This window comes from Haliotis asinina, chromosome 2 (genome assembly GCF_037392515.1).
Source record: "Haliotis asinina isolate JCU_RB_2024 chromosome 2, JCU_Hal_asi_v2, whole genome shotgun sequence".
Taxonomy (NCBI): domain Eukaryota; kingdom Metazoa; phylum Mollusca; class Gastropoda; order Lepetellida; family Haliotidae; genus Haliotis; species Haliotis asinina.
Window position 1 is genome coordinate 56,260,680 of NC_090281.1, and position 21,923 is coordinate 56,282,602.

General features: G+C 37.5%; 2 protein-coding genes across 2 annotated transcripts in view; both read left to right on the top strand.

The window, feature by feature from the left end:
- LOC137273974 (uncharacterized) overlaps positions 1-21,923 on the top strand; it is a 90,512-nt gene that overhangs the window by 20,626 nt on the left and 47,963 nt on the right. The window lies entirely within an intron of this gene.
- On the top strand, positions 11,301-11,876 carry LOC137271898 (uncharacterized). Its single transcript, XM_067804284.1, has one exon. The coding sequence runs from the start codon at positions 11,301-11,303 to the stop codon at positions 11,874-11,876; it is 576 nt and encodes a 191-aa protein (XP_067660385.1).

Genomic DNA, 21,923 nt, shown 5'->3' on the forward strand with positions numbered 1-21,923 from the left:
TATTGATTAACAAAAATATCTCCCCCTATGCACAGATTATTCGCTTCTAGACCCACTCTTACAATCTCTTGGTATGAGTGAGTGAGTGAGTTTAGTTTTATGCCACACTCTGCAATATTCCATCCATATGGCAGCGGTCTGTAAATAATCAAGTCTTGACTAGACAATCAATCTGAGCATCAATCTGCGTATTGGGAACTGATGACATGTGTCAACCAAGTCTGACCACCCGATTCCATTAGTCGCCTTTTACGGCAGGCAAGAGTTGCTGAAGGCCTGTTCTACCCCGGACCTCCACGGATCTCTTGGTATGAAACAATGCAGGAAACAAACCCCTACCTTCGACCCACTGGGTAGACACTCTTTCCACTGAAACACAGAATCTGCCATTTCTATGAGAAGTGTATGAGTTGATTTGTGTACCTTCTGGTGCTTGTGTCTCTCAGTAGGTCTAGCAGTTTCTGTTGGGATGGACAATTCTGACAACTTCATCGGTCAGTCAGAATGGATGACATCGTAGGGACACAGGTGAACCCCCTCACACACTCACTAACTCCTCCATCACCTCAAGCTGTCAGTATTGGTGTCACTTAGCCCCAGTCAGTAACAGCAGAGGAAGGGACTTGTCACTTCACACAGACAAAGCTCTTCAGTTAACAGACCTGTCTGCTGGTGAGGAACAGGTATTGATGAACCCATAGAAAATATAACCAATACATATATATGTCAACTAACATCAAAGGGTGACAAGCAGTCCATTTCATTTATACAGCAGGTGTTATTTCGTTGAGTGAGATAATGTTTGTGAGGAAAAAGTGAGAGATAGGATAAGTATATTGAGTGAGGAAGATGTGAAGGAAGGAAGGAATGAGGGGAAGTATGTGAGGCAGAGAAGGATGAGTGAGTGAAATGTAGAATGAATGGAAGGAATGAGGGGAAGTATGTGAGACAGAGAAGGATGAGTGAGTGAAATGTAGAAATGTAGGTTGTTATAGCTGTTATCACACATTCAGACACATGGTATTGCCTTATGTGTTTGTGTGTCTAAATGTGTGTATCCATATAATCTGTAAATGTTTTGTGATACTGATGTTTTACATTTCACATTCCACAATTTAGTTCTGTTTGTACAAGTTTCTTGGTATTTCAGATTGAGAATCAATATGTCACACTTTCTATAAGTTCTGGTTAAATTCTCAAATGACCAGATTAGCTGTTCATTAAACTGTGAATTTCAAACAGCACTCAGAAATCTTAGTGTTATGTTATCTTTATCTGGTTGAGGATAGATTAAATAAATGGTTCCTTACGCTAGGATTGTTTGGAAATGTGAAGCTACAGAAATGAGATTTCCTGCAGGTTAGCTGCTCGGCACCATGTAATAAGGAAGTGACAGTTGCATGACTCAGTCAATGTAACCTTCTGGACTAAATCGTGTTACTGAAACCAAAGAAATACCCGTACAATGTTGTTAACAGGAAAAGGTGGTATAAATCTTTGACATATTGAATTTTAGCATGCAATGTATTCATTATCAAATTAGGCAGCTTCTCATGTTCCTAAGAGGTTTGAATGATTTATGGTTTTACAAAATGGTTTTCAAATCATTCTGTCATCATACAATTCAAAAAGCATTAAGGCTTCAGTGATATTCATTTGTATTTTGTCAAAGACAAGATTTTGAAAATCCAAATGATGATGAAACTGATTTCAACTCATTCATGTTGATCGCTGTCAACTCATTCATGTCAGAAAGTTATATCAAGTTTTTTTGACAAAAGTACCTCAAAACACTTTTCTCAATTTCTGTTAATTGTTTATGTTAATTTTAGTTTATGCAACCCTTGCAAACCAACAAACAATATTCTGTTGAAGCTCAGAAATTCTGTTTCAAATTTCTGGTCTTGACCTGTCTCAGATCATAGGTTACACCAGTGTGTGAAATAAGGCAAAAAAACCAGCCAGACCTCAGGGCTGGTAACTTCAAAATGCTATCAGCCCAAACAAAGCTTTAACCAGACCAGATATGGTGAATTTACCCAGATATATGGAACATCTAACATTTTCACCAGACCTTCCTGCTGGCAAGCTGTTAATTTAGACCATCCGTCAGTCAGAAAGCTAGCCTGTCTCAGGCGGTTGGAGGGGACTTATTTCAAATAGTGGCAACACCCAGTAAACATTTTTTGATCAAGAAAAGAGAACATTCAATTTTACAATAGAACACAGGTTACAATTGTTTGGATGAAGAAAAAAACATCAATTTTAAAATGGCACTCTTGGTCTGTTTGAGAATTACCTTGTGTAATAATGGCAGTGGAATCATGTTCTTGCCAGAATTGTGTCCTTCTCCCAGCTTGTGACAACATCATCACCCATTTGCATTTAGATTGGGGACAGAATATTTCTTGACTCTAGTAATAGTTGGGCTAAATACACCAACGCTTGTGTCAGTGGAGATGTACTTTCCTGGGCTGTTCTTCCCCAAAGGGTGGACACTGCAGCCTTCTGAACCTGTGTAACATTTTGACCTCGTCTTGAGCAGGGAATCATGTCCTAGAAAAGCCTTATACATAAGATTACCCAGGCAGAGGATGTTATAGGAACTATTTCCTCACCAGTATGGTATATGTGCTGATATCACATTACCGAAGTGCAATATATACCATGGAGACTTTGGTGGGCTTTGGTGGAAGAATGTGTGTGTTTGTGGGTGTGTTTGTGGGTATATGATCATGAGTAAAGTGGGTGATTGAGTGATTCAGTCATTGAATAAGTGAGTAAACTGGTTGATTGACTGTGTGAGTAAGTGCCGCTTTTAGCAATTTTCCAGCAATATCATGGCGGGGAACATTAGAAATGGGCTTCACACATTGTACCCATGTGGGGAACTGAACCTGGGTCTTAAGAGTAACTAGTAAACACATTAACCACTAGGTTGCCCTACAGTCCCTGATTGATTGTGTGAGTGAGTGAGTCAACTGGGTAATGCAGTGATTGAGTCAGATATTGAGTGACAATGATGATATAGTCTGAGCTGAGAGACTGAGACAGACTAGTGGGACTGGTGCCAGATATTAAAACCCTTGATAGTAAAAGTATGCTAGCAGAAAAGTTCTAACCCAGTACATACCATAGCTGAGTTTGGTTACTATGGTTTAAGAAGAGTTCCCATTTGAAATTCAAACCAAACCTAATGTATACCCTGACTAATAATTTTCTGCCGATAATAAAACAAAACATGACTGTTCCCATTCTCATGCAATATCATGTGCATTTTACCACAAAAAAGCAGTCTAGTGCATGCCATAATGCCAGGTCTCTAGTTATCTTGTCAAAGATTGGCCAAGAAAGCTATTAAGCAAACTACTACCATGAAAATTGAAATATTAGCATGTGAAATGTCAGCAAAGGGGATGAGTTCCTAGGACTACTGACTTCAAGACTTTTGAGAGGTTCAAATGAAAAGATTTGATGTATGATATCCACAAGAACGTTTTATCTTGAAAAACGGCACCGTTTTAGCAAAGCAATAATGAAGTAAACCCTAAAACTGTGGAAGGGAGCAAGGTGTGCGATTACTCTCTGTGTGCTCTCTGCCTCCCTGTCGTGTACAGTGTTGACAAGAAATGATCGATACTGTTTAAAGAAGAAGAGAGATTGATTCTCTTTATTGGAGTAAGAAATGCAGTTAATGTTACTTTCAGAAAAAAACAACAACATCTGAAAATTTAAAGTTGGAGGAGAGTTAGTCAGCCTGGCTGTGTCAAGTGTAGGTATCTCTGCAAAATATATATGAGGTAATATACATGTCGCTGCTTGAATACTACTGCAAACTGAGGAACATAAAGAACTCTTTAACAAAATAATTTTAACTCTCAATTTATTTTATCATGTGTTCAATATTCAATTGAAAATATTTTGTGCTGGCATTATTGTGTGAAAAAGAGACCATACTGGGACAAAATGTTATCTTTTTAAAAATGTAACGTGATTTAAGGCTATTAAAAATTATCAATTCTTTGGCACATGACACAGCTGATGAAGTGAATCTTCTTTTATTTGAAAATCGCTAAAGTTTTTTTGAGTTTTTGGTTTTGAGACACAGTTTACAACTTTTTAAACATGGAAGGGTTCATATGCCTGCAAGTCCTTTTAACCCATTCTTCGTTGAACCAATTTCATTTTACTCCAAATTAGCAAATTTTACACCAAATAAAGTCATGGATGACCCTTTTTAAATGTTAAAAGGACAACTTAACAGTTCTTTCACTTGCATGAACAAAAAACATTTGTAGACTTATTTTTGTCAGTTAGTTTAGACAAATTAGTGAGGGATTTTGCTTTCAAATGTTGATTTTACTTGGTCTTGCTGTAGTTCAGACAATTGGGTTAAATATTGACAGGAGAGGTAATTGCAAAGGTTTATTTATTTTCAGATGACAACTGTGATTTGGTTAAACATTAGGCTACTAAAATCTTAGAAATGAAACTATGAAACCATTAATCACATTTAGATCTTTACATAAGCACCTACATACAGCTTCAACTTTAACTGTTATGTTTTATGATAGCTTCACTCACTCACTCACTCACTCACTCACTCATTTTCACTCACTCTCCCAGTAATAACAAATGGTGTTGCAGCCATAAAATATTAAAGACAGTTGTTATGAATAGGTCAAGAATAATAACACACAGATTATCTATTTAACTATTTTGACGAAACAGCTCAAAAATAGGAACAACAAAAAGCCCTGGTCACTAATATCAGTGAATCAAGAAACATGAGTCTTGTAATGGGTGTGGCTTAGCTGTTTTTTGGGTTTAACAACTGGAAAACACAAATTGCGAGGGGCGCAAATCAAACAGGAATAACTTTATATCATTGTTTTTAATATTTCAACCTAGAATTGCGTAGCCACATTGAGAATTGAATCCATCTTGAGCTATCTTGTATCCACAACAAACTGAACGATATTGTTTTGCGTTGAAGACAAGTAATGGCAGGATGTGTTATAGACAAAGATAAACACGAGCACATGTAGATTGATTTCACTAAGGGGTATCAGATCTTTCTACTTTTGTTGTGAATCTTTACATTTCCAAATACCACTGGTACTGCTAATGTACCGGTCTGGATATCGGGTTCTAATTATTTCAGCAAAAAGATTGAAATGATATTTTCTAAAATGAGAGTCACCCGATCGAAACTGATTATATTGTCTGGACATTATCAGCGTTAGCTCTATGACTTTGAAAGGTTAAATAAGTGTATGTCACAAAATGTTTGAGATCTTACAAATACTACCTGTGTTATCTATACTCTTGTATCCATTAACTGACTTCCAAATACGATCTGCAATGGATCCATTATCGCATCTGGTCATGTGACGTCTGACCGTGGAACTGCTGCCGAAGCCAGCCTCCTTCTGATTTCATGTCCACCTAAGGTCAGATATTCATTATTTTCTTCGCAGGTAACTGCCTTAAAAAACACTTGAAAGTTATTACTGGTCATTTGTATTTTTACTCAGTTTTTGCAGAATACTGGTTTGCCTGTTCACGTGATTATTTCAATACATTTATGTTAGTGGAACCACTGCCACACACAAATGGTCTATGCTTCAGGTCAGGTATGTGTGTACAACAGGATTCCCCTTGATGTGGAAAACTTGAGTATATGACACAGTGTACAGTGAAAATATACATAAAACAACAAACAATGCTTCGCTATAAAATCACTAATCAAAACCACAGTTCAATGCTATAGGTAATAAATGTAACTAGATTGATTTCTGATTTCAAACTGATTCAAAAGTGTACACAATAATTCTATAGAATTCAGACTCAAAGGCAAATACCTGAAAAAAAGAGAAATTATTACTTGAAGTCTACTATCTTTGTAAATTTTTGACCCCTGAAATTTGGATTCTGACTGCCCAAAAAAATTTGGAGAGTCAAGCTGATATAAATGTCTTGGGGGAACCCTGATACAAGACATGGGTAAAGTTTGTCTTCAGAAATGTTAAACAACAACTATGTATGTAGTCAGATCAACTAATGGGATTGACTGGTCAGCCTTCTGACCTTGTCAGTGCATGTTATTGCATCCCAGTAGGTAACGATAATACTGATTATGGTAAGTCAGTGGATTGTCAGGTCCTCACTGTTGTCAAACAACAAACATGGCTTTGCAGTGGCCATTTATAACTTCGACCACAATCTCGCACTGAGGTTGAATATTCCCAATCAGGGAAGTGGTATAGGTTGGGTTTAAGTTGCTGGTTGCATTGTGGAAAAAAATTATCAATTTTGTCAATGTTATCACTCTTTGTTTCAAGAAGCATACAAACATGCACAACAGTAATGTGGCATACAGAATTTAAAGAATGATGCAAATATGGCTGATATCTGGGAGGCATACAGTAAGACACCTTTGGTGGCCGGCAATGTATCTGTTGTGGGCCAGCATCAGAGTCTAGATCATTGCCATTCAAAGATCGCAATTTCATCGATCAACTTATTTAGGAGTTCAGTAATAGATCTAATCAGTGTTATTTGTGAACTTCTGTCATTCAGTTGTTTTTATTCATCAGCATTGTGATTAAAGATAAATGGGCAGCTGCTTGTTTGTGATGAAATCTTGGTGTTGTTGGACAGGTTTAATTCATCAAGTGTTCTGCTGGAGCTTGGTGAACCTGTTTACAAGAATGTAGTTTAAGTCATGAAACATATTTAGAACAGATGATGTTTTTGTCCAACTTACAGTGTCTTCTGTATGGAGCATTGTAGTATCTCAGCAGGTACATACAAACTGTTACCACAGGGTGAAGAATCAGTAAAAGATATGCATTTTGCAGTATGTTGCAGAATAGGTATCAGTATTGTAGCATGTGTTGCAAAATTTTGGAGGTGAACTGTCACACACTGATGGACATTGACTGCAGATATAGATGCCATTTCTTACAAACTAAAGCATATGTCCCTATCAGCAATGATGACACCATTTTGTAGTTATCAATACAGATGTGAGAAAAACATGAGAGAAAAATCAGTCCTGTGTTTCCACCAGTCTCTCAATCAAATTGGAATGGAGATGTCATTTGTGAATTATTTTGAGTTAAATGTTGCAAATAAAAAGAAAACTTTACAATAATGGAGACGAACAAACAGTAATGCTGACTTCATCTGCTGTGAAGGTTATTCACTATACACAAGTCATATGGTGCAGTTCCGTACAAACACATGTCATTCCTTATTGCAATTAAAGAGACTTTTACATCTTGGGTGAGATGCTTGAGCATTGTGTGACTTCATTAAGATAGTGATCAAAACAAATACGGTATCTTCATCTGCAATGAATAGCACTTGTGACAAGTAGGGTATTCCAAGATCTTTGAATACAACTTGTGGCCATCTCAAAACCATTCAGTGACCGAGTTCTATCTTCTAGAACAACTAGGTGTAATAAAAAGATAGATATTCACGTGACTTGCTACAAGACTGCTTAAATCTACATTGATATTTCTGTAATTGCTATTTGGGAGGTTTATTATTCAGTATAGCTGTAATGGAGACTGCACTGGAGACTGCACGGGAGACTGAACTGGAGACTGAACTGGAGACTGCATGCTTCCAAGATGACCATCATACCACATCTGTTACAGAGGTGGTTTGGGGTTAAAGCTTGAAAATATAAAAAACAAACAAACAAATCTCAAGTACTGATCTGTTAAATCTTTCCCCATTCTGTCTTAATATACTATGGACTACCATGTCAGATATTTGGTCCAAAAATACAGTCAACAAAATGCTTGACGAAGAACAGGAAACAGAAAAAATAAGTATACTTGTAAACCATACTCACATTCCGAAGGTGATGAGTCTTTATGATCAAGGTGACCGATGGATCTGGACCATGGCAGGGGTGACAGCATTACAGGACAACTGCATTAGTTTACATAGCAGGGACCTCCTCTTATTTCCTTGGTAGCTTCCACACTAGTCAGGTGCCACTGATGGGGCAGGATACTAACATTTTTTTGCAAACACCTTGAATCATGACTATTTCAGAATGATTCATAAACACATGCCCCGTCATCATATGGTGACCTGGTGACAAACACTGGATTGTCTGGTCCAGACTCAGTTTGTTTACAACCAACATTGTACAGCTGAAATACTGCTGAAACAAAGATATAGTCATGATATAGTCAGAATGGTACAGTTAAAGGCTTTTAGCTGAGATTTCATACGGATGTAGGTAAAGTTTTGTGGCTTCTATCTCACTTTTTGTTCTGTCAGATGGTTCATGTGTATTATTTCACAACCCTTGGTGGAGGCAGAGGTGTGGAAGGATTTTTTTCAGCATTGCAGTTAGATAAATAATTGCGTTCTATCCTTTCCAGTAGTGTAAACAATTGTAATATAGTCCAACTTTATCACAGAACTAGGAAGAAATGAGTATGAGGCCTCTCTCAACTACTCCTTCAACCAGAACTCACGTAAACATGGCACATGAAAATTACACACTATTACTAGCCCTCTTTCAACTACTCCTGCAACCTAAACACACACACAAGTATGACACACGTAAATTACACACTATTACTAGCCCTCTTTCAACTACTGCTGCAATCTAAACACACACGCAAACATGACACACGAAAATTACACACTATTACTAGCCCTATCACTCACCATTGCCCTAGTAATACTAGAAAGAGATGTTTATTACAACAATATATAAATATGATTGCAATGGGTTGGACTGTTTCATACATGCTGAAATTCCCACAAATCTTCTGTGAGGTTCCGCCGTTTGGCCGTGACAATAAACACAATTTAATAAGCCTGGCCCTGGTGATTTAACAAAGCAGACAGAATTACACTGCCAGATTATGTTCTAAATCGTCTGTCCTGGAATAAATGGCGAAGGTTTATCTAAACATAGCTGCAAGTCTTTGGTTTCGACATCAGTCATGTTTATGACAGACGCACATTAAGGATAGCTTCCCAGGAGCCACCGCCATTCTCTACTCACCTCTTGAAGTGAATTTTCAAATATTGTGTATTTGTGACCTTCAGATATAATAGAAGTTGAAAAATAGTTTCTGTGAAATGTTCTGGGATTGGGGTTGGAGCACATATTCAGATATTGTGGCTTGTTCTGATACTGGATAGCTGTTTGTGCTAGTTATCCTGTTTAGTATTGATTTTGTTTAAGAAAATAGCCATGTCCTCTACAACACTGATTGATTCTGTTAAAATTCAGGCAACATGGTATTGACCTAGACATAAATATTGACGAGTTTGTAAACAGTTTAATGGCTGTGCTTTGGGAAAGGCGGACACCACAATGCAAGGTTTGCTGTAATTTTGTCATCAATATTTTTTGCTTATCAATAGTTAGTTGAGTGATTTTATGCTGCTTGTAGAAACATTTCTCACTTGTCATGAGGGCATACCAAGAAAAATGTGCTTCAGCCTAGGGCACTTCTTGGGAACTGGGCTGCCGGGGTAGCCTAGCAGTTAAGGCTTTTGCTTGTCATGCTGGAGACCTAGGTTTGATTCCGAACATGGGTACAATTAGTGTAGTCCATTTCTGGTTTTCCCTGCTGTGATGTTGCTGGAATATTGCTAAAAGTGGCACAAAACCTCACACTCACTCACTCACTCACTCACTCACTCACTCACTCACTCACTCACTCACTCACTCACTCACTCACTCACTCACTCACTCACTCACTCACTCACTCACTCACTCACTCACTCTTTGGGACAGAACACTGGTGTTCCTTGTATTAGCAAACTCTTGTACATCTCAGCTTAACCCTTCTACCTTAATTCAGTTATATATATATCTTATAATTATGAACACAGATACCAAAGCTCCGTCAGTCCCGCAAAAGGATGACAAAAGGTAAGGATTGTTTTCTCCCATATAATATAACAGAGATATCCTGATGGTAAAGTGATTCTTCAAATAATCCACTTTAGTAAGATTTAAGTATTCAGTAGCGAGAACGTCAAAGCAAATATTCACCTAATACTACTTAGCCATATTCTAGCATTAACCAGCGCCATCCTTTGAAGTGGCAGCGCCTGTGTCTGCGGAGAAGTGGGTCTTGGCGCTAACATGGCAAATCTGCCTGTATGACATATAAAGCACTAGAACCATTAATGCAATTTCTGCTCATGTGGTCGATTCATCGCCAAATATGGGGTTATTTGTCACAAGGGATGTTATTGCCACAAATACAGTTAACAGTATTAAATTCTGCCTGAATAACTCATAGCATGCTATTTTATGTTTACACCATGTAATTTTCAATCTGTTCGCAGATGATAGACAAATTACTATGTTGGTTGTTCAGGGATTATTCTGTACAATTTTCTGAAGAATTTTCACCGTAACCATGGTAACATGAAGGAATATATGCAAGTACTTCCCTAAAGCTTCAGTTTAGTGATGGTCTCCCTGAGGGGAGGATTCCATGAAGACTGTTTGGATTTTCTACAGTAACAGCATGATTTGTAGTTTGTGGGATGTTGTCGCCATTGTTATTTGCCAAAAGCTAAAACAAGAAAATTGGCAATCGCTAACTTAAACTAAGCCCCTAAGCAGAATAACAACCTTCTAGTGTGTAAAATTACAATAGAATTACGGCTAAAAAAGTGAGGAGTTTGAGATAGGATTTGTTTTTTGTTATTGTGTTGCCTGCCTGGCCTGAGCACTGACACTATAGAGGACCCTAAAATAACACTGCATTGATTGGAAATAAAGAAGTGTAGTTTGTGTCGAGTTTGAAGCTAATTAAGAGGGTAAGGGAAAAAAAGTGGCCACATTTGACATGTGAGGAGGCTGCCATCACAGTCAGCTTTGATGTTGAAGTTTCAATATCTCCAGAGAATCCTGCTCAGTACACATGGAGGGAGACATATGCTTTGAAAGTAAATTGGTTTTGGTACTCACTGAGAGCCATTAGAAAGTTTCCTAGTGCAGGCGTACCCTTGATAACAGTTAGCTGTAGACATCTGGCAAGTTCTATCAGAGGTTGAATGGTGACCCTTTCTTCAGATGGGTTGGCCCTGTGGCCAGTATGTTCAATGTTGTTGGTAAAGTCTGTCCTCGATTGTAGGGGTGTATAAGTCAGCTTAATTTTTGTACACAGGCGATCCTCCCATATTCATCCAACATTCCAGTTCCATGGCATATCAGAACATTGTCACTCCTTGCAGTATCCCCAAATTGTGTCCCTCCACAGTGTCCCATTGGGTTTGTATATGTTGTCCCTATGGTGTCACTCAGTAGTGATGTACCAACAGTGTCTGACAGTCCCACTCCTCCAATCCACCCACAAGTGTACCACAATGTCCCTCCTACAATGTTGTTCAGTGCCCCTCCCTCAGAGTCCGATAGTGCCACTGCTCCAGTGTCCCTCCTACAATGTCCTTCAGTGCCCCAGCATGTCCCTCCTACAATGTCCTTCAGTGCCGCTCCCACAGAGTCCTACTATGTCCCTCCCACAGTGTCATACAATGTCCCTTTCAGTTTCCAACAATGTCCCTCCTACAATGTCCTTCAGTGCCAAACAATGCCTCTCCCACAGTGTGCTGCAATGTTCCTCTTGGTTTCCATCAATGTCTCTCCCACAGTGTCCCACAATACCCCTCCCACAGTGTCCCACAATGCCCCTCTGACTGTGTCCCACAATGTCCCTCCCACAGTATCCTACAATGTCCTGCCCACAGTGTCCCACAATGCCCCTCTGACTGTGTCCCACAATGTCCCTCCCACAGTATCCTACAATGTCCTGCCCACAGTGTCCCACAATGCCTCTACCTCAGTGTCCTACAGTGTCCAAAATTGACCAAACCCACAGTATCCCACACAGTTTTTTCTGTGTAGGGGTAAAAGCATTGTAAAAGTCCTTTTATATGGTTGAAAGTGACCAAAACATTTGCAAAGTCGCAATAAAAATGTATAAAGCACACACATATTTCCACCTATAACATAGACACCCGACATTTTTTTTTTTATATGTTATTTTTTTATTGTTCCCATCAATACAAGGTTGGAGGGTATAGATACATGTAGTAATGTGTGTGTATACAATGCAGAAACATTAAATATATATGTAAATATATTGCACATAGTAGTTCAGTGGTTAACAATGGTCATTCTAAATCAAATAGTGGGAATGGAAGGGACCATTTTTTGAGAATTTATCGAAAACATTGTTTCTTTCGGAAATAAAGTTTTTCACCATGGACACATCTTTTAAAATGTTTATAAAGTTTTCTAAGTTGGGTATTATTTTTTTCAGGGTGCAAATATGGATGTATCTTCTAGCAGAAAGTATTGTGTGAAAGTAGTGGGTTAACATTTAGAGTACCAAACCAAATGTGAAATTTTGTCAGTTGTGATTCTTGTATATTTTGATTAATCCAAATTTGAAGTTTGTTCCATAATCCTTTGGTTTCCCCACATTCCCAATATATATGACAAATGTTTTCATCCGCTTCCTTACAGAAAGTACTTTTAAAATTGTCAACCAATTTCATCTTGAAAAGTTCTCTTTTAGTATAAATGATTCCATGCAAAAATTTATATTGAAAATCTAAAAGTTTAACATCTTTTACATTTTTCTTACATACATTAAAGATCAAAAGGGCCATTCAAAATCAATATCTTTGAATACATTTTCCCATTTATGGCAATGATGTGGTGAAACACCATCAGATAGCAATTTATCATAAAACGGCGCCCAACAGTTAATGAACAGAAGCAGATATCATGTGACATGATGTCATTTGTGCTTGTTGCTGATGGCTTCCTGTTTGATTCTACCTTATGACTTGACAGTGACCTCAGATTCTGAAGTTGTACAGATGTTACTTGTGTCATTTTTGACATGGATGTTAGACCATATCAATGAAAGCTAATTTTACATCATACAAGAAGAAGTTCCAGTGAAGATGAAAAAGAAGAATTAAGCGAAATGGAGACACCACTTGATATCAAAATAACTTTTAATATAGATGATAGAATTATCAGCAACTCTATTTGTCTGCAAAATGTGTTACAGTTCCAAATAGCACACACCCCTATAATGAATTACCATTTTTTGTATTGTGTTTGCAGTTTCTTTTGTATTAAACTGGTGATTTCAGAAAGTCTGGAACTTGTTTGAAAACAAAGAAATTGATTACCCCAGACAATGTTTTAGAAAATAGGTATGATGAGTTAGATGAGGGATGATATTGTCCACTACAAAAATTACACTGCTGCAAGGAATGGGTTCGTTGATGAAAAATTAGGATCCTAGTTCTCATTAATGAATTATCTTGTCTCCATACAAGATCCGAGTCTAGTTGAACAGAGATAATATTAATGATGGAGATAATTTATGTCCCCCAAACTGGTGAATTGTAAATACTACTCAAGACAATGCATATTCCCTGGTTTTACCTGGGGGATATAGCCATGGCGCCAGGTCATAACAGAATGACATCTTGTCAGCCAGAGAATACAGAACAACTTTCACTGCACACAGCACTGGTAAGTAACGTGTCTATTGCAGATGCTTATTTCGAAAACGATGTACTTCATCATTTGCCATTGTGTGTACAGTATATGGGTATTTGAGGCTCCAAACTGGCATGTTTTGCTATAGCAAAACATTTTCAAGCTTGATTTAATCAATGTTAAAAGATACCACTGACAGTAAGTTGTAACATGTAATCATGTAGCATAAATGGAATATTATAAAATGAACATAAGATATGTTTGTACCAAATCAGTGGTGAATGGTAAAGGTTACGTCTACTGAAAACTGTTACCCAAACTGTTCCCATTGTTCAGTGATGCCAGCCAACCTGAGACAACATAATACGGCATCTTACAACAACAAAAAATGCACTTGAGTTTATTGTAGCACTTGGTCTGACACGTTATGGCTGACCTAACTCTTATGTGATCTCATGAGTCTGAAAGGTCAGCTGATCACTAGTGGAAAATGCATAACGTCCAAAGACGAGATGGCAGAACCTGTTTTTGCGATTAAAGTATACAAATAACAATACTTTTGCATTAAAATTTGGGATACATGTTTCTGATGACATTATCTTTCACCCAGTCAGATACTGCAATATTCTGGGCCAGTGGAGAAGTCTCATGGTTGAAGCTTTCACTCATCATGCCTATTACCCGGGTTCAATTCCCCACATGGGTACAATGTGTGAAGCTCATTTCTGGTTTCACTTGCTGTGATATTGCAGGAATATTGCTAAAAGTGGCATAAAACCTTACTAAATCAACAACAACTGCAACATCCCAGTATTCTCCTTTCAGTGAATTTCAGTGTTCTGTATTTCAGTAATGACACTGTTGTTTTGCCTTTAGAATATTTCACGTGATATACTTGATATACAGGCCACAGTATTCCAACAGAATCAGTTGACAGTGTTTTATTCTGATGTAAGTGCGTAGATTTGTGCTGAGGTCAGACTGGTATGAAGTGTTTGTGGACTGTAACTAGAGCTGTGTTGCTGCTATCAAATGTCCCGTCTTGCCCTGGGGAGGGGCAGGATTTTTCATCCATCCATACAGGATTCTATACTCTCATGGTATGTAGTTCTTCACATTTATATTCTCCAAGCTGTTGGAGGAATGTCCTTTTAATATTTTTCTACCACAGTGGATTCTATACTCCCAGGACTAAGTAATTTTTCTGTATTTTCCTCCTGAGGAACATTCATTTAAACTATTTACATAGTGTTAGCAGTGATAATTAAGGAGATTTACTGAGTATAGTTAAAGGACATGGTGCCAAAGTTGGTAGAGAAACTTAACATCATTAGATTTTGGAATTTGTCACCTTTATAGGTGTTTTTTGCCATGAGTCACCTTTGGGGGACTGTGATGTGTAATGACTTGTCCACATTGTTGCAGTCATGTAGTGAATATTGCTGTAAATCATGAAATTTATGCCAGAATTTTATTCATGCCAAAAATGTGTCTGTACTCTTCTTGCATTATTATAGTGACACATTTCAGTCTGACCATGTTGTCTTCTGAGAATTGATTGATGACAATGATGTAACAACAGAGTAAGTGTTGACACTACTCATTACACCAATACAGATCACTTCCTCATTTCAGGTATCTCAAGTCACAAGTAGTTATCACTGGTTACAATCACTGGTCATTGTTTAAAGTCACTCAAGCACATCAGCCAGACCAGATCATTTCATGATCTTTGCACACCTTTGAAATCAGATTACATTTATACATGTTGTCATAAGAAAAGTATTAACGAGCAATCACGTGATCAAACATGGCAGCATAATCAAAACATCAACAGCTCATTTCCATCAATTGCTTAACAGACTCACTTTAGGATGTTTGGTACATAAAAAATGTGAAAAGAAAATGAACTACATCAAAGATTCAGGTGTCACTTTTTATCATCAACACAGATTCCTGAGTGCACATTAATTTTATGTTGCATTTTAGACTAGACCTTCGCACTCACAGTAAATTTGTGCTGTATTAATTTATTTTCAGTATTACCATCACTTTGATCAACTTGTATATCTTTACTGTACACCCAATTCATGGCCAAGAACTTCATTCTTCTTTATCTCGAGGATGCTAGAGTCAAGTGTGAAGACTCTCCTGTTTGAAACAATTAACCATTTCTTCTGTATTTCTGAAAGTAAGCTCTATGTTTGTTAGCATAAGTGCAATGTGTGACAGACTATCACAATATAGGAACTTCATTATTGCAGTAATATCAGTATCAATGCTTCAGGACAACCCTTGCATGTCAGAGACTCATCTTTTTTACAAGGATGATGGGAATATTTGGAATCTTCTGTATTATTGCAGACCCTGTATTAAGTCTGTCTAACAGTCCCTGAACCAAATTGCTTTTCCTTCAGCCTAGCTCTGCCTATTATACAAGTGCTCTAAATGAAGCAAGTCTAGATTTCCTCAAGTTCAGGATCTCATTGGGGCTTCTTTTCAATATAATGTGAGCCCTTTGTTTCTGTCAGACATACATTTTCAGAGAATAAGTCTGACATTTCCTGAGTCTTTGTCCATTATGGCTTTCAATAGGTAGATACATGGGTCTCCTTTCACAGAGCTATCTGTACTAAGGTTAACGTTAACTCCCATTCTTCAACATTGCACTAAGGTTACCTTAGTGACTTAGTATCACCTTAGTGCTGTGTGAAAATAGGCCATGGTCTATAGTTCTTGTTCAGCCCACTGTGTTTGAGACTGGAGCAGACATTGTATGATAGTATGGGAAAGTATAGTGACCACAAAACCTCTACTTAAAACATTGTATTTATATATTGAAGCTCAAAGTTTTATTGGCACCAGTTCCAGAAGTCTGTCTGACAGTCCCCCAACTGTGTTCCATGCCCTGACAACCAACCCTTCCTGGAATACAAGCTGTGTTGAATTAAATGACACAAATGAGCATATATTTCTAATCAACATGAATAACAGGTACACAGAAACTAAACACCTGTTTCCATTTCTTGTACATATTGCTGGAGGACAGGGTCAGATACAGCTTTTTGAGAAGGTAGTAGCGGGATGCACACTCAGGAGAAATAGAGGAGGGCTCGGGAGGGTGCATACTCTACTTGTACATATACATGTGTTTCAGTGGTCATTTAATAAACTTTCAGGACAAAGGGGCTGGGGTTGTAGGGTTGTGCATACCCCTGCAAGTCCCTCTGGATCTGCATTTGCAAGAACTACACTGGTAGAGCTTAGTGGACTTTATAAGTTCTGTCGGCTAGTGGGTCAAGTCGCAGACAGTGGTACCATTACAAGAATGATATACATCCCAATAATAACCCAAAGTGTATTTGTATATACCGCACAGTATCCATCCCTGCTGCATGATTACGGTGCCAGACAATTGTTACCTTGTCAGTAGACATTAGGCACTGAGTGACGTTCTTGGCTCATGACGAGTGTACACCTCAAGCTCTGTTAGGCTCTAACAGGGCCTGACTACACATTCACTTCTCGTCCAACAGGGTAAATAGATGCAGGATTGAAGTATTCAGTTGTTTTACTGTCTGTTCAGAATGATACTGTATCAAGTTTTGTCTGCAAATAGGCTTTTGATGATTACGTTCCTGACTGTGGACTCTGGTTATGTTCTGAGAAAGCTGGTTCCGTCAGGGCCAAAGGAAGCCACGGAGATAAAGACGAGGATTAGCTACGACAAAGTTATTTGATTCGTGCAACTGTCACTTTAGTTGAAAATTCCACTTCCTGGATAACAGGGAATCATGGGATAGAATGTTCAATGTGAAACAAGTGTACGAAGTGTGCTGATTGATTCTACCAGAAATTACCCCAAAATCAATTGGAATTTGTCTGAATAGGGCACTTTAGATTTGAAATTCACTTTCAAGTACACACTATGAAATTGTTTGTAGGTCCAGAGTCATTGCTTGATCCAACTCTGTCGAGCTCCAAGCCAAACCATCCTCATAGATTTTCATGTAGAAGATGAAAAAAATAAAATTGGATTCAGCACAAAACCATCTCCTAGAATTTTTTATTCAGAAAATGTGGTCTGAAGAAGCCGATGAGATGGTTTTATCAAATAATCATGGTCTTTTTTATTCAACATACATGCTAGGTTAGTTCAGCTGCAATAGTTTCTTTGAAATTACTACAAAAATACCATCGTTTCTTTCATCCTCACCATTAAGTGTTTTTCATAAAGGAATGTTCAAGTCATAATTATTCATAAATTGATTCAGAACTGTTCTTCTCTGACATTTATTTCTCTGACAGCATTCCTTTGAATTTTGCCAGCTCACAACCACACCATAGAAATGTGGTTCTCTAAATTTGCCACAGGTTGACCTTCTAACGTGATGCAACATATATTTGCTTTCATCCTCCCACAGTATTGCCCCATTCTGTCTGTAATTTCTGCAATGAGTTTACTCTGTATTATTTCAGTCTTCAAATAGAAAAATTAGGAAGTTATAAATGACAAAGTATGTCTCAAGAATAAAAGAAGCATATTTCCGACGGAGTTTACAATCGCAATGTCTGGCGGGGCAGTTAATGTCAACATTATCACCCAAACAGAGCCCTGTCCTCAGACTTCAAAGCCAGATACAAATATGGAAAACTGCAAATCTTAATATTTCAAACTAACCCTTGAATTATGGGATCTTCTGTGTCATGGAAACGGTGTGTCTTTAGCTTTGTTGCCGCAGGAGATGGAGAATGATCACCATGATGAAATTTGTCTGCTGCGCTAACTGACTAAAGCCAGTTGCACAAAATGGATTTGGCTGGGATGATGACATTTAGGTGATAAACATTTTGGTTAATCTATTTTGTGAAATATATGAGTTAGCCGTCAGACGGGAGAAGAGTGGATTATCGGTGTCGTTGACAACGTGAAGTTTGGGATCTACATGTCATAATTTCTGGTTGCCGTGGAAACTCCTTATGTTGGATTCTTTTGCTAGTCACTGTTTGGAATTTACAGAGACTTGTAAGTGTGTCACATGCATGATCTATTTTGATGACCATATTTGGCAAGTTTAGCCTAGGTGTTTACGGAAGTTTTCCAAGCAAGGTCCGCAATGAATATGATAATACAGAGTGAGGACATTTGGCCATGTAGGATTGACCTCCTGTAATCTAATGATAATGTAGGATTAGGTAAAACACATCCCGGGGGTCCCTGTCAAATATGATTGTTAAAAATACCACAGCAGCGACCTGTGGTCTGTACTCAAACAAACATATTGTAGTCAGAGATGTTGTATGTGTATGTGGGCAGTTTGCAATACTGCAATATGTTAGAGTTTGGACCCGGCCAACTGGTGGTTGATAATGTGAGCATGGTTCCATCACACAGTGAGCAGTGTCTGAGCAGTCTGCAATATGTTTGAGTCTGGACCTGTCAACCAGTAGTTACTATTATTCAATGTATGGGAAGTTGCATACTAATCTCGTATGTAACTCGAGTGTCATATCGCGTTGACCTGTGCCATAACGACTTAACATAAGGTTCTAACAATTTGATTGGATAACCAATGACCTCAACAGATCATGTTGTGACAAAACTACATTCATAAGAAACACATATGAATGCATTCATTCGACAACTTATATGCATTGTGGAAATGTACACATTGTGAACGTTGCCGTATCCGTGTGTAAGTGTGAGTTGAACTGAGACATTATATTCTAGAACGGAAATTGTGTTTAATATACACATAGTTGAAAAACAAATGTCATGGCATCGGTTACCAAGGGGGCAGATGAGAATGGCATAGTGACGTCATTACAGTGTGACGCCATGTAAAAAGTGTACCACAGTATAAAATTCTTCCACAACCTCTTTTTGAAGCCACTTTCAACCATAAAAATAACAAAAATATGCTAGTTTCTCAGTTTAATGCATGTAAGTCATGGGTAATAAACACAATACCACACTCGGCCTCATTACATATGAATTATATGAAACTTGTGACCTTCCAATGGTATGTAACCAAGAGAAAGCAAAGATCACATACCATAGGAAGGACACTTGTTTTGTATAATTCATACGTAATGAGACTGAGTGTAGTATTCTGTATAAACACAATTCAATTTCATCTATACATAATCAACACTGGATGCAGAGACAGTGGTGGCATTTTTTTAAAAATCACATGTAATACCTGGAACACCTGTAAGACACGCTTACATTTAAGGTTCATCATAGCCTCACATATGATGCATATGACTCTAATGTCTCCTAATTATCATTGAACATGTGTTTTTCTTATTTTAAAGGGTCAGGGTTTTTCAGAATTTCTTTGTCTAAGTACAATATGATTATTTCCATATGTTCAGATGAGTTTACTTTTATATATACTTAATGCTGATATATGTATTTTCCTGTGCACATGCACATGCTCGTAGTTATTTTCATGCGGTCTTTTTCATGTGTACAGAATGGTGAAATAGTTTCTGTCCTACATGCATAATGGTGAACTAGGTATTTTCACGTGCACATGTTCAAGAATAGTTATTTCATACAAGTGTAATGGTGAGATAGGTATATCATACATTCCTGTGTTGATAATGTTGAAGGGGCGATGGGGCAGCCCAGTGGTTACAGCGTTCACTCATCTTGCAGAAGACAGTTTGGAATCCCCTCATGATTCCCTCATGGGTACGATATGTGAAGCCCATTTCTGGTGTCCATGGTGATGTTGCTGGAACATTGCTGAAAGTGACGTCAAACCATACACCCTAAGTCACTAATAATGGTGAAACAGTTATTTCATATATTCCTATATTCATAATAGTGAAATAATTGTTTCATACATTCATAGTGGTGAAATAGTTACTTCATATGGTTATCTGTTCATAATATTGAAAGTTATTTCATATATTCATATGATTACGATGGTGAAATAGTTGTTCATATTCATCAGCACATAATGTTGAAGTAGTTATTTCATATATTGATATATATGTTTACAATGGTGAAATAGTTATTCATATGTTCATCTGTTCATAATGGTAAAATAGTTATTTCATATATTCATCTGTTTATAATGGTGAAATTGTTGTGTCATATTTTCATAAGAGACGTGGTGATGTTATTTCATATGATTACAATGGTGAAATAGTTATTCATATATTCATCTGTTCGTATTGGTTAAATAGTTGCTTCATATATTCATGATGGAAAAGTTATTTCCTGAGTGGAGATTTGAGCCATCTGAAAGGGAAAGTGTGACTTCATCTTAACTCCTGATATTTACACATCGTCCAGCTATCTTGGACAAGTTGTTTGTCATGTACACAAGGCTCATTCATCACACTTGATCAATATGTTTGTTGTTGACCCAAGACTGACCAATCATAACTATAAACAGTACATTTCAGATATTTAAAAGAGACTAGTAACATTTGGTTTTGAATATTTTTCTTGTACATGAAAGCAACAATGGACAACCAAACTTTACAATTTTCCTAACTGTTTTATTATGTAGAATGATAAGCTAGAATATATACATATAATTAGGTTATAAGTCATTGGAACAAGACAAAAGAACATGCAAAATGGACAAACTCTATACTGACATTTTGCCTTCATGATCAAGCAATTACACTAAAGTTTTTGCTTCTTTCAGCTTGACATAGAAAGTCTGTTGAAACGTTAAAAAAACATCCTTACTTTCATTAACTTTTTGAAAAGAAAAGTCAGTAATTTTGTAACATAATTAACTTTAAGAAAAATTACATATGCACTTCATAGTCACCTCTCAGTGTTTCAGTTTAACAAAACAACATTGACATGATCGTCAATATGGCATAGGTCTCTCAGCTTGGTGACAAGGACATTTTGTCGTATCAACGGCATGTACTCCCTGATTTCATGTTTACTGTTAAACTGTCCCCCCGCCCAACCGTCAAAGTCCTCAAATGTCGAGCATACCCCGGACACTTTGTGGGTAACAAGGTTGTGACCTTTACGTCATGGAACCAGTATGCTTGGATAATCAGCAAGGCAATTCATGTTGACGTCAAAATCGGAAATGTTTTGTTTGTTCTGAAATCAGTAAACAAAATCTTAAAAAATTAAATTAGAAAGGTGTTTTTACAAATTATTTTATGTGAATGTGATATATAAGTATTTGACATTTGACTGAATGTTGCAGTGTACATGCTGACTTTACAGGTAGATGTTAATAGTGTATTTACAGTCTTTGTATCTGGCTGAGTGTTAGTGGTGTGTGTCTGGGATATGTTTTGTTTGCAAGCCTATCAGTATTTGCTAAGAGAGCATCGTTCCTTTGACACAAGAGTGGCACACAGTCCCCCAACAGTTGGCCATTTGTTTCCTGTGACC